At 38.4% G+C, this 14405-nt stretch overlaps 1 protein-coding gene across 3 annotated transcripts in view; it reads left to right on the top strand.

Moving 5' to 3' along the window:
* Positions 1–14405, top strand: part of RGL1 (ral guanine nucleotide dissociation stimulator like 1) — a 239722-nt gene that overhangs the window by 154148 nt on the left and 71169 nt on the right. For all 3 annotated transcript variants that reach the window (XM_008521854.2, XM_008521839.2, XM_008521846.2), the window contains one exon: positions 5144–5352. In XM_008521854.2, the coding sequence (XP_008520076.2) occupies positions 5144–5352 (209 nt within the window). The remainder of the gene's footprint in view (positions 1–5143; positions 5353–14405) is intronic.

The following is a 14405-nucleotide window of genomic DNA, read 5'->3' on the forward strand; positions in this document are numbered from 1 at the left end:
GTTGCTTGTCTGGAGTATGAACAATTTTCCTACTGATTTTCTCAACTTTAAAACTTCCATCAAATCTATCCTCCACACTGTGATTTCTCTGACTGTGCTTAAACCCAAAGGGAGTGGAGTCTAAGCTCCTTGGGATTCAACCTGAGTCTTCCATAATGAGGTAGCCTCCTGCTGACTTCTAGCCAAGCAGTTCATTCCCTGTGTCATGTTGCTCCTGCATCCACATTTCCCCCCTTACACCTCTTTTCTTCTTAATGCCTTTGTTTGTCCTGGTCTCTTTGCCTGCTATGTCCACCCCAACGTTGTTAACTGCTACTCATAATTTAAATCCCAGCGCAAAGCATCACCTACTCAGGAATCTTTTTCTGATGCTGCTCTATGCCAGGTCCCTCCTGGTTCTTCCATGATATCTGCCTCTCTCCCCACCATTCTACTCACATGGCGTCATAGTGATTTCTTTGTGTCTGTTTCCTCCACCAGACTGAACAGCCTGAGTGTCAGAACTGCGTGCTATTTACGTTTATATCTCTATTACCTTGCACAGTGCCTGGCACATAGTACTGTTTGGTGAATGTGTGGCTGAATAAGTAAATGAATAAATGAAAGAGAGATCTATTCTCTACCCTTTGTTTGCACTTAACATAGGGTTATCAGACTTAGCAAATAGAAATACAGAATGCCAAGTTAAATTTGATATTCAGGTAAACAAGTAATTTTCCAGTATGTGTAAGTCCTAAATACATACTTATGCCCTCAAATTACTCAATTATTTGTTATTTATCTGAAATTTGAATTTAACTGGGCATCTTGGCCACCCTAACCTAGCAAAAAAGTGAGTTCTCACCCAAAGTAGAAGTTCACACAATGCAGAAGCTCACACTGAGCTTGCACCACATGCCCTAGGAGTTTGTAGAGACTGTGCCTTCCATCTCTGAATGTCCCATGTGTAAATAGCTCACTATACTCAGATGCACTGGCTCCGCCATGATGCTCTGCTGTGTGCCATTACATACGTGTATTTTTTCTTTATGTGGCAAGGACATTTAATCTATACATATTTGGGCAATATGAACAGACAGTCAGAGCTTATCTGTGAGTCATCTCATGGCATTTCCTATACTGCGATGGTTTCTTGTTGCTGGGTGGTGGGTGTAGGGCATTTTAAAAGGAAGTGTAAAATGCACCCTCGGCGTTCTGGCGTGAATGTAGAGATAGCAGTGTGTACCTTCTTAAAGCCTACAAAACCTTGGATATGGTTTAGATTTTCTTAGGGAGTTATGGCTGGGATAGTACTCACTATTTACTTTTCTGCTCAGGCCAGGATGCCTGAGAACTGCTGTACTGAACACTCAGTGTAGCTTGGAGAAGGTCTCCACTCTACTGAGTGTCTCCACTCTAATACTGTCTCCACTCTGATGAGGCTGTTTACTTAGCACATTCCTTATTAAAGTATCAGATGACTAAAGTATTATTTTGATTGAAGAAAAAAATTCTTTTTTTCAAATTAGAATCACCCAAGTTGTTAACAGTTTTAGAAGGTGAAAGAGTATATTTCTTCATGACTGGAAACAGAATTGAAATATGGCACATTTCATCTCTCACATTCTCTTTCTCCTGTCCCCCTCATGCCAAAATGGAGGATTATGGAAGTTCTATGGCTAGGACAGTTGGGCAGAGTTTTAGATATTTACCCCATAGGAGTCAGACATGTTCTCTTAGGAAAAGCTGAATTCTAATGGCAAAAAGATTGGCCAAAAAAAAATCATGAAACATTTTTGTGGCCTCAGTATCATGATCTTGTCAGTAAAGCGATGGTCTCTGATTAAATCCAGATTGAGCTGTTTCCTGTTAGCGTGCTAACCCAGAGGGCAGGCGCAGCCCTCCATGTCTTGCTCTCTAAGTCTGGGTTATTAAACACTTGTCTGCCAAGCACCACCCCCCCCAACTTTTCTTTTAAACTAGGATTCTAATGTATTGAGATATTATAAACAAAAACAGATCCTAAAGTCTCTTAAAAGGCTATGTAGCTATTGAATGTTTTGCTGCAAAAATGAAAATAGAATAAACCGGAGAACGGTCTGACCATAAGGCATAGAATATTTTTTTGTGTTTCGCTTTTGTGTAATTTTATTTCAAAATAATTCCAGTAATAAGCAGATAAAATGTAGTCTATTTGAATGATGGTAAATTAGAACTCATCTTCAGGAACCTGGTCTTCCCCCTGCTATAGCAAGTAGATTTTAGGGCGCTTAGCAAACGTGCAGAAGATGACATTAAGCAAGTGCTCTGACACTTTAATATGCGTTGTTAATTTTTGTGAGAATGATTTTAGGCACCAGAGCAATTCTTCTACTTCATTTTATGATATTGTCATTGATGCTCACTCATTGCACTTAGAATCTAAATGTTCGAAATATTTTATTAGCTGTTCTGATAGCTCAGACATGGTTCTTCCTAATGTACAGATGCAAACACTGAGGAACAAAAGTGGTTAAAGGGACATATTGGGATCAGGCATGCATATTGAGATTTTTTTCCAGAGTAGAAGGAGGACTGAAAGGAAGCAACTGGGTTAATGAGAAACATGAGCCCATTCCCAAGGGAGAATCTTGGCTTCCTGCCAAATCTGCTTTCTGGCAGGAAAAGGGACCCACTTCATCAGGTCCTTTGACAAGCTTTTTTCTGTTGTGTTTGAATTTTTGGCCACATCCACGCTCAGGGAAAAATTAGTTCTTTTAAATAGTTATTACTTTCAATGAGAAAAGATTTAGTTTTAAGGTGAAATTTGCATTGTGAGTAAAATAAGAATCATCAAATTACAAAATTGTTTGTAAGGGAGCCCTGACGTCATCACAAGATAAGGAAGCTAGATTTAGAATTAGAGTTTGAATATCCCTAGAGACTGAGAAGCCATCCCTGTTGTTGTTGTTGTTGTTAACATTTGACATTGAAGTATGTTTTTTAGCTACTTCTTTTTAATATAATCAGGCTGGGAATTATTTTGACCAGGTCCTTTGAAGTGACAAAGTAAAATACACAAAACATCCTAAATTTTGATATTAAGAAAGAGATTAAAGGAATATAGAAGTTTGAAGATAAAAATCAACATTAAATTTTACAATGTCTTGATTTTTCTTTTTTTCTAAGTGAAAAGTGACAAATGTGAATCAAGTTTTAAATGCATCACAGTGACTTGACTTACTAAGCTAACACTTCCCAAAGTGCATTCATTCTAATGTTTTGCAAGGTGCTCTGAGAATAAAGGGAAATCTATTTGGAAATGTCATATACATATCCTTCTCTTGGAGTTTCATAACATGTTGGCATATTAAAGACTTTAAAAAATTCTGCAGTAAAGAAATGTATTTGACTTTGTTTAACCCTGTAGTTCCCAAACTTGACCCCAGAACCTTTTGTTTTGCCACCAGTGTTATACAGCACACACTCAGGGCAGCGCTGTACCAAGTAATTAAAAACGTAGACTTTGAAACCATATATCTTTTTCATTTATTATTCCTGGTTAAAGTTAATTGAAGTTCCTGGGAGACAGATGGATACTGTCAGGCCTATTCTGAGACTACATATAGGGTGATAAAGAACAATTGTTATGCCATGATCTGAGTCAACAGTCCTAAGAGGCCTAAAGAGACTTTTGGTATTTTGCCTGAACTAGATCCCTCTGTTTAGTAAACTAAAAGTATCTTTCAAAAATTAAATAAAGACATAAAGTTGTGCACCACATAAGCTGGAGTCTTAATATTAATTCCTGTTAGCAGTGAGGCCTGCTGACATTAAGCTATTCCAACCCCTTCTGAAAGTGATTACAGCCTCTTTGTTCTTACTGAAAGCAATGTCACCGGCTAATTTCCTTCCAGCGGTTTAACTTCTGACAGGCCAGGTGAAGAGAAAGCAAACGTGCAACTTGGTAAGCAAAATGTCATCATGTGGAGATTCAGTTGTCTCTTTTTTTTGCCCTTCTTCTTTAATTTTCATGTCTGATTATTTCAGTTTAGGAGAATCTGATATAAAACAATTCAAACTTACAATTCAGAGAGATTGCCTGGTGATTGTTTGCATCCCTTAGAATGGTTATTTGCTTTGGAAAAAGATCCTCTTGGTAGGTCATCTTCCCTGGTGCCTATGAAGGACAAGTTAAACTTTGAAAATTGCGTCTCTATATAATTTGTTAGACAGAGATCTTTTGCAGAATGTAAGGCACACCCATATTTTTCTCCAGTTCAGTTCTCTTCCCTCATACTCAATTTTTGAGCTTTACAGATTTCATCCTAATCAATTCTTGTGTATTATGGTTTATGTCTCCAAGGTGCAATTATACCTACCAATATCATTCACAGTTTCATTCTCACGTGATTGCTACTTCTCATGAGCAAATATCTTCTCTTGTCTCCAAGTCTGCAAGTCTCTAGAAGACAGGTCATGTACCTACCCACCCTTAACATTACTCCCCAGAGATTAGCCCAGTGCTGCTTATTACAGGTAACTCTCAGTCAACTCTGCTGATTGCTGATGATATTGTCAGAAAGTATATTGCCTTCCATGGACTGGAAGAACAGTAGATAATGGTCAGATCTCCGTAGATTTCCATGGAGAACATGCTCCTACCCTGGCTGATTTTTTAAGCTATTAACAAATGTCAGCTGGCTCACACAAATCCTAACAACTTAACCATCAGCTCTCTAAAGCCAGTATGAGTCCGCTCCAGCACCGCACTGTAGGAGCTGTCTTTAAGAATGAGTCTGAAAACATAACATGAAGCAATACAGAGGAAATGATTGATAACGTTTGCTAAACTCGATCCGGGGGTCACAGGAAACATCCTTGATAAAATATGCTGGCAACATGGTTCTTGATGGGGAGTAAGCAGAAGCAAATGTAAGCACGAAGAAGTAATACCTCTACTTCTAGAGAGGAAGGGAGCACACACGTACACCCAGACCCAGGCGCCACCTCTCTCCCCAATTCTGCTACACTCACAGGTGAGAGGATTGCCTTCCGTGACTTGTAGGGAAATTAAATAAGAGCGAGGGAAAACATGACAGGCCATGCTTCCACTACTTCAGTGTTTTCAGTTTTACTTTAAGGAGTCATTTCTCCTGATCTTAATCATGAATTTATTGTACAGGTTGAAGGGGACCAGCTGCCTCCAGGACATACAGTCAGTCAGTACGAGACCTGTAAGATCAGGACCATAAAAGCTGGCACCTTGGAGAAGCTTGTGGAGAACCTGCTGACGGCTTTTGGAGACAATGACTTTACCTATATCAGCATCTTCCTGTCAACGTACAGAGGCTTTGCCTCCACTAAAGAAGTGCTGGAACTGCTGCTGGACAGGTAAGAGTCTGAAGGCATGTGGGAGGTGATAGCCAGGTGAGGCTGTGTGCAGAGAGAAGGTTCTGAATCTGCTGTGCTTGGCATGCTGAGGGAGATGCATGAGGAAGGATTAACTGGGACGAAGGTTCTTCAGGAGCCACTTTATGCTCTATTTCTGGTAAAAATGTCTCATGAAAAATCTATAAAAGAGGAGTACATACCATAAATCTAGACTCACTTGTTTATAGATTTCAGTTACTATTTGCTACCGTAAAATTTTCTCCATATTTTTATAATTGTGTATAATTGTAGTAAATAATCAATTAACCAGGAATCTTACTGGATTGTGAGAATTAAATGTGCTAATATGTGTGGAGTATGGAGCTCAGTATTAGACCCATAGGAATCAGCTAATGAACAGTGGCTATAATAATGATGACGGGGATGATAGTAACTATTAACAATCACCGTGCATCATCTGCTTTATGGAAATGCACGTGGATATCATCCTCGATCTAAGTTGTTACGTCACATGTTACATAAAGTAGGGCAGAGTCCCTTATAATTCACACATTGATAATTATGTTTCCTCCATAGGTTTTGTTCCCCCATTATGTTTTGAAATGTGAAAGATATTGCTAGAATGCCCTCCAGAAAGTTGTACCAACCACACTCCGGTCTACAGGGAATGACAGTGCCTGTTCCCTCTCTTTGCCCAGAGCCTTACCAACTGGGCATATTTTCATCTCTACCATTTAAACCATCTCTACCATGACCTGTCCATTGAAAAATAGCTCATTGTCTTTAAATTTATGTTTCTTACATTTATGAGTGAGGTTTAGCATCTTTTAAAATACTTATTGGGTATTTGTGTTTTCAGTGAACTGTCTTTTCATATCCTTTACTTATTTTTATTTCGGACTATTGTCATCCATTTAATGATCATCTAATTATAGCTCTTTGTATATTAACAAAATTAGTTTTTTGCTTTGGAAATATTTTTCCTAATTTTTCCCTTGGCTTTTAAAGTTGTTTATTAATATTATTTTTTATGAAAACATTTAAAAAATTTTTATGCAATCATGTGTATCAGTCTTAAGAAAGGTCTTTAAGTTCTATTTCAGTGTGAATAAGGTTATTGGTGACAGTGGGTTTTTCTCAAGATATTTTCCTCATATATGAATATAGAGTGAAATCTTTAGGATCAATGGTTATTAATATGTTCATATTCAGGAACATTCACAAAATGTCTGTCCTTTATCATACATTGATCTGGTTATAACTCTGGACTTGAACATAGGTTGAGCGTTCTGCAGTTTTCTGCATAGCATTACTTAAAGTATTAAGCTTGAAGTATAAACCTGTGGGCTTAGTGAGTCATTACTTTCATGATTTGTTTGCTTGTATAATATCTCACACCTATAAATAGGACCTGAAGAATTAGATGAATTTCTTTTAGCTATTTCACATTTATAAGAAGGATGCAGTATGCTGACTGTTGGCAGGCAGTATGAGAAAACAGGTCAACACATCAAAAACTCCTACAAGTGTTTTTGGAATTGGTAACCTCTTCTACTTATGGGGTAACTCCATTGATAATAGGCCACAGATGTCCCTATCAGGAAAGGAGTGCACATGAATTGCAGCTGTTCATCATAAACAGTGGGCATACACACGGGAACTACAGTGTTTAGTCTACGACTCGTATAATCCAGCTTTTATTTAATGATTTTTTAAAGTCTTTGTTGGATTTTTAAAATATTAACTAGGTGACAATTATTAAATAACAGAATCAACATGAATTCAAATTACATTTAATGCTACCTGTCATTTAAGTTCTAACTAAATGAAGAGTTAAGATTTGTCTTGACCCATTTGGATGGGCCGAAGCTTGGCCTTGAATTCAATCTCATAGTCATATCCTTTGCTTGCTTCTGAAATGAATGGAATCAGCAAGTACTGAATGCCTGTAAAATACCCAGTGCTCTGCAAGACACCAGATTGATGAAACAAACATAAGACTTGGTTGGTTCTCGCGTTTGTGGTGAATTTACTGAGAAGCTGCTGGTACTTAACCTCCAGGGCCCCTCACTTGCAATACCCTCTACATAATTCATGTTCATAATTTTGTGGGGTTTTTTCTTAGAGAGGACCCCTCAAATTATGTATACTAGCACCACAAAACCTGGATCCACCCCTGAGAACTTAATATTTTACTGCAAAAGATAAAGCTTCCGTTCATAAAACAAGTAGACAACCACTTAAGACAGTGTAAAAATGAAACTCTAACATGTTTTGCAGAAGTTCAGAGAAATGAAACTCATTTATTTTTGCTTCCTTTGCAGAAATTTGGATTTGTCCATGTATATACAAACTTCAACATGACCGCTTCCTCACTCCATTTCCTACTCACACTTAGATCTTGTGGCCAGATGTTAATCTTTGTTTGATTTTAACCAAAATGATTCTGTGAAACTCTGGGTTCTTAAATTGGTTATTGGGAGTTTTAACGTCTATAACTGGGAGGTAAGCAGTTAAGTTAAGCACGAACTTACCTTTTCTGAAGATAAGCTTGATCTACTATTTTCATGTTAGTAAATTGTGGTAGACTTGTTTGTGGGTCTCTGATGTGATTTTTTTGTAATGACTTCTCTTGGTTTCTTAATAGTACATTGCTTACCTTTTGTGAAATTAACACTGAGAAGTTATTATAGGATGTGCTAATCCTAACTGGTCAAGAATGGATTGAAGGCAGATGCTGTAGTGTTTATTTCCCACCAGAGAAAAGCTTATTTGAAGTCAAACTTTGATTTTCCTTAAGACTTCCAATTATGTGGCTTTTCTCATATGGAACTGTTTGTTTGCTTTCTGTGATTTTTAAAAAAAACTTTTTATAATTTTTTCATTCTGCTAATGTGAGCCTTCATGATTGACCAATAGATGGTTGTTTGAAGACATGTATGGCTAGTTCCATGTGTTTGCTTTATCCCTTACTTGGGGCAGTCAGCAATTCACAAGGAATGCTGTTTTCTGTGCTTCTTGCCCTGGCTCAGAGTTAATTCTAGGGCTCATTGGCTTCCTTTTAACCTAAGGGAAAGTTTTTGAATTGTGGCTTAGCTGTTTGTGTTGGGGCTTTGAGATTTTATTTTCTCTGACTTCAAATGTAAGTTCCACTTAAAAATATATTCTTCCCACCATACCATTGAAAAAAGTAAGGGAGTTGGGTACCACTGAAAATACCCAACCTCAAATGTAGGGAGAAACCTACTTGCAGAGCGATTCTTGCTGAGAACCATGAAATGTTTATACAAATATCTAGATTTTTCTTCAGGGAGCTGTCACATTAGCTGCTTTGGGGCTATTTCTTAATCATTCTCTCTTTTTCTGATCTGCATATCTGATATCAAAAGTAAGCAGATTGGCAAGGACAGGCAGCAAAATGGTGAACGAAAGTCTCCGGAAACTTGCTAAGCCACTAATGGGACTCAGGTCACAGTTTGGTAAGGACTGAGCAATAATCCGAATTATCCCTTCATTTCAAGAAATGTGAATTCTCCTAATGGAGGACTTTTGGAAGAGATAAAGGTTGAAGCCATCCATAAAAGTTAAGCTTTAGAACCAATCTGACTTGAATTCGCTTGCTTAGGTCACAGAGAGGAGACTAATTCAGTGGGTCTTTGAACTTATTTCTTCTTTTTTGTCTCTTTCTGCTTTGTTCCCCAAATCTCCCCGGTACATAGTTGTGTATTTTAGTTGTGGGTCCTTCTAGTTGTGGCAGGTGGGACGCCGCCTCAGCGTGGCCCAACGAGTGGTGCCATGTCCACGCCCAGGATCCAAACCAGCGAAAGCCTGGGCTGCCTCAGCGGAGCGTGCGAACTTAACCACTCGGCCGTGGGGCTGGACCCTGAACTTATTTCTTCTTGCCATGCGTTTTCACAGGCTTTATGTCGTTTAATTCATTTTTCATTACATTACCCCCATGTTTACAAATGAGAAAATTGAGGCTCAGAAACAGTCAGGAAGTGGCAGAGCTGGAATTAAAACCTCCCTCTTCCTGACTTGGAAGGTCTTTCCGAGCGTACCATATCGCTCCCAGGATTTGTTAATGCCATTTTTAAAGGAAGGGATGATTTGGGAATCCCCTCAGCTATCCTCTTCTCTACTGCCTCAATTGATTTTCCTTGGAAACTGCGTTTCCTGAGGGATACTCCCTTCACACAGTTGTGGGCAACTCACTTGAACGTCAATGCTCCTATTCATTCGCGTATTCAAATGATATTCACCAGATGTTTAGTATGTACCCTGTACTGTGCAAGGTGCTGTGTATATAATAGTGGACATGACCTCTGCCCTCTTCATGCTTAATGACTAGTGGGGGAGAGTAACATTAAATCAGCATACAAATAAATGTATTTAATTAAAATTGATACAATCCTTGGGAGATAAGAGCAAGGTTCTATGACAGAGACAATCAGAGAGGTTTTTTGGGGAGGATATTACCCAAACAAAACTGGATGTTGGCCAGTGACCTTAGGTGGTTAGATAGGTCGTGGGCCATGAAGGACACTGTTGGGTCTGTATGTGTGGAGTGTTTCTATTTATTTGATGTGCTCAGGCCAAATCCTGTGACCTGAATCCGCTACTTCCCAAAGAGGCCTCTTCCTGGAGGATAGGGGCATAGCAAATGAGAAAGCTTGGGAGGAGTTATGCAAACATCTGACCACTATAGGGGTGGTAATCTTAAATCCATGCTTTAGGACACCTGGAGCAGTAACACTTTCATAAAAGGTGATGCCCCAGTAACCAGCAAGAATGGTGCTGCCCTTGCTCATGAAGCCAGTTCCTCCACAGCATAGACAAGAGTCGATCTCAAATAAAGCTTGAAAACATTTTATTTATTTCCGTAGACTTTCTCAGAACTGCGAAACATGCTTCTCTTTCCTTTCAGAGTTTTAGGATACTTCATGGGAAAAGCAGTTTTCCTTCCTTTTAGTCAAGGATGCTGGATCATATGGGAAGAGTGTATTTAGTTTTGTAAGAAACTGCTAAACTGTCTTCCAAAATGGCTGTACCATTTTGCTTTCCCACTAGCAGTGACAGAAAGTTCCTGTTGCTCCACTTCCTTGCCAGCATTTGGTATTGTCAGTGTTTTGGATTTTGGCTTTTCTGATAGGTGTGCAGTGGTATTTCATTCTATTTTTAATTTGCAGTTCCCTAATGACATGTGATAATGTACATCGTTTTCATATGCTTACTTGTCATCTGAGTATCTTCTTTGATGAGATGTCTGTTTAGGTCTTTTTCCCATTTTTTAATTGTGTTTGTTTGTTTTCTTACTGTTGAGTTTTAAGTGCTCTTTGCATATTTTAGATAGCAGTCCTTTATCAGATTTGTTTTTTGCAAATATTTTCTCCCAGTTTGTGGCTTGTCTTCTCATTCTCTTGACATTGTCTTTTGCAGAGCAGAAGTTTTTAATTTTAATGAAATCCAGCTTGTCAGATTTTCTCTGATTATTAGTGCTTTTGTATCTAACAGGTCGTTGTCATACCCCACACCATCTAGGTTTTCTCCTATATTATCTTCTAGAAGTTTTATAGTTTTGTGTTTTACATTTAGTCTGTGATCCATTTTGAGTTAATTTTTGTGAAAGGTGTAAGGTCTATGTTTAGGTGCATTTTTTTGCATGCAAATGTTCAGTTGTTCCCTCACCCATCGTTTGTTGAAAAGACTATCTTTGCTCCATTGTATTGCTTTAGCTCCTTTCTCAAAGATCAGTGGACTGTATTTACTTGGGTCTATTTCTGGACTCTCTGTTTTGTTCCATTGATCTGTTTGTCTGTGTTTTCACCAATACCACATGGTCTTGATTACTGTAGCTTTATCGTAAGTCTTGAAGTGAGATAGCTTCAGTCTTCTGACTTTGTTCTCCTTTGATATTGAGTTGGCTGTTCTGGGTTTGTTGCCTCTCCATATAAACTTCAGAATCAGTCTGTCAATATTCACAAAATACCTTGTTGGGATTTTTTTTCCTCTTTTTTGTTTTTTGAGGAAGATTAGCTCTGAGCTAACATCCACCACCAATCCTCCTCTTTTTTGCCCTGAGCTAACATCCATGCTCATCTTCCTCTACTTTATATGTAGGATGCCTGCCACAGCATGGCTTGCCAAGTGGTATGTAGGTCTGCACCTGGGATCTGAACCACCGAAATGGAGCGCATGAACTTAACTGCTGTGCCACCAGGCCAGCCCCAACTTGTTGGGATTTTGATTGTGGTTGCATTGAATTTATATATCAAGTTGGGAAGAACTGACATCTTGACAGTATTGAATCTTCTTACCCATGAACATGGAATGTCTCTCCCTTTATTTAGTTCTTCTTTGATATCTTTCCTCAGAGTTTTGTAGTTTTTGTCATATAGATCGTGTACATTTTTTTTTATTTATACTTAAGTATTTTGGGGGGTGCTAATGTAAAGGGTAATGTGTTTTTAATTTCAAATCCCACTTGTTCATTGGTGGTATATCAGAAAGCAATTGAGTTTTGTGTGTTTATCTTGTATTCTGCTATCTTGCTATAGTCACTTATTAGTTCCAAGAGTTTTTGGTTGATTCTTTCAAATTTTCTACACAGACAATGATATCATCTGCAAACAAAGACGGTTTTATTTCTTCCTTCCCAATCTGTATACCTTTTATTTCCTTTTCTTGTCCTTTTGCGTTGGCTAAGACTTCCAGTACAATGTTTAAAAGCAGTGATGAGACGGCACATCTTTACCTTGTTCCTGATCTTAGTGGAAAAGCTTTGAGTTTCTCCCTGTTAAGTATATTAGCTGTAGGTTTTTGTAGATGTTATTTATCAAGTTGAGGAAATTTCCCCCATTCCTAATCTCCTGACAGTTTTATTATGAATGAATATTGGATTTTGTCATATGCTTTTCTGCATCTGTTGGTATGAGCATGTGATTTTTCTTCTTAGCCTGTTGATGTGTTGGATTGCATTAATTGATTTTCAAATGTTGAACCAACTTTGCATACTTGGAATAAATCCCACTTGGTCATGGTGTATAATTCCTTTTTTTACTTTGTGGCATTTAATTCGCTAATTTTTTTGGATGGATTTTTGTATCTATGTTCATAAGAGAAATTGGTCTGGAGTTTTCTTATAATGTCTTTGACTGGTTTTGGTGTAAGGGTAAAGCTAGCCTGATAGAATGAATTAGGAAGTAGTTCCTCTAATCTTGTCTTCTGGAAGAGATTGTAGAGAATTGATATAATTTCTTCCTTAAGTGTTTGGTAGAATTCACCAGTGAACCCATCTAGACTTGGCGATCTCTGTTTTGGAAGGTTATTATTATTGATTCAATTCCTTTAATAAATACAGACCTATTCAGATTGTCTATTTCTAATTGTCTGAGTTTTATGTAGATAGGAGTTTCTGACCTACATCATTTTTCTTCTCTCTGAAGAACAACTTTTAACATTTCTTGCAAGGCAGGTCTACTGGCAGCAAATTCCCTCAGTTGGTATTTGTCTGAGAGTGTTTATTTCTCTTCACTTTTGGAAGATTATTTTGCAGAGTAAAGAACACTTGGTTCGTGTTTCTTTTTCTTAACATTTTAAATATTTCACTTCACTCTCTCCTTGCTTTCACAGTTTCTGAGGAGAAGTCAGATATAATCCCTATCTTTACTCCTTTGTAGGTAAGATGTTTCTTTGCTCTGGCTTCTTTCAAGATTTTTTTTTCTTTGCTTTTGATGTTTTAATGTTTGAATGAGATATGCCTGGTTGTAGTGTTTTTGGTATTTATCTTGCTTGGTGTTCTTTTAGCTTCCTGGTTTTGTGTCTGACATTAATTTGGGGGAAATTCTCAGTCATTGTTTCTTCAAATATTGCTTCTGTTCCTTTCTCTCTTCTTCTTTTGGTATTCCACATGTTACACCTTTTCTAGTTGTCCCGTATAGTACCTGTATTCTGTTCTGGATATTGTTGCCTTTTGTTTTTTTTCCCCTGTTGTTCAGTTTTGGAAGTATCTATTTTCATATCCACAGGCCCAGAGATTGTTTCTTCAGCCATTTCTAGTCTACTAATGAACCCATAAAAGGCATTCTTCATTTCTGATACAGTGTTTTTGATCTCTATCATTTCTTTTTTGATTCTTTCTTAGAATTTCCATCTGTCTGCTTATAGCATCCATTGGTTCTTGTATGTTGTCTGCTTTTTTCATTAAATCCCTTAGCACATTAATCACAGTTTTTAAAAACTCCTGGTCTGATAATTCTAGCATTCCTGCTATATCTGACTCTGCTTCTGATGCTTGCTTGGTCAGTCTCTTCAAAATGTGTTTTTTGCCCTTCAGCATGCCTTGTAATTTTTTGATGAAAAGTGGATATGATGTACCAGATAAGAGGAGATTGGCCTTTAGTAATGTAGTTGTAATGTTTGGGGTGAGCAGGGCAAACGTTCTGTAGTCCCATGATTAGTGGTGAGACTGTGCCCCTGGGCTGTTAACATCATCAGTCCTTCTTAGTTGTGTTTTTCTTTTCTTTCCTCCCTTAGGGAAAGGATGCTAGGGGCGCCTGGAGGTGGGTATTTCCCTTTCCCATGTGAAAGGCTAGAGAAGGCTAGAGTTGGGTATTTTCCTTCCCCTGGGTAGGTTAGGCTCTGATAAAACTCCAGCAGGTTAGACTCTGGTTAAGTAGTCTGTCCTGAGGGCAGGTGTTGTTAAGAACAGAGCGCTCTGCTGTGTTTCAAAATGGCTTCTTCTCCCCTTCCCCTTGCTGGAAGCACAAGGAGTTTTTCACCGATATTTACTGTGAAAACCTGGTCAAGCTTCTGGAGGTAAAACTCGCAGAAGTGTGGAGGCCCATCTGTGACTGGGTCCCTCCCCCATAGTTTTCATCTCTCAGGCTTGTCCACACTGAGCCCCCAGCACTTCATCAATTCCAGTTCAGGTTTTCCTGTCCTGGCACAGGTTCCCGTAGAGATTTCTGCTCCGATAGGTTGTGATTCTCTGTTTCTCTCTCTGTCTCTCCAATTTAGGGGCAGCAGTTTGCCGTTTGACCTCACTTCTCTGG

The sequence above is a fragment of the Equus przewalskii genome, chromosome 23 (genome assembly GCF_037783145.1).
Source record: "Equus przewalskii isolate Varuska chromosome 23, EquPr2, whole genome shotgun sequence".
NCBI classification, from domain to species: domain Eukaryota; kingdom Metazoa; phylum Chordata; class Mammalia; order Perissodactyla; family Equidae; genus Equus; species Equus przewalskii.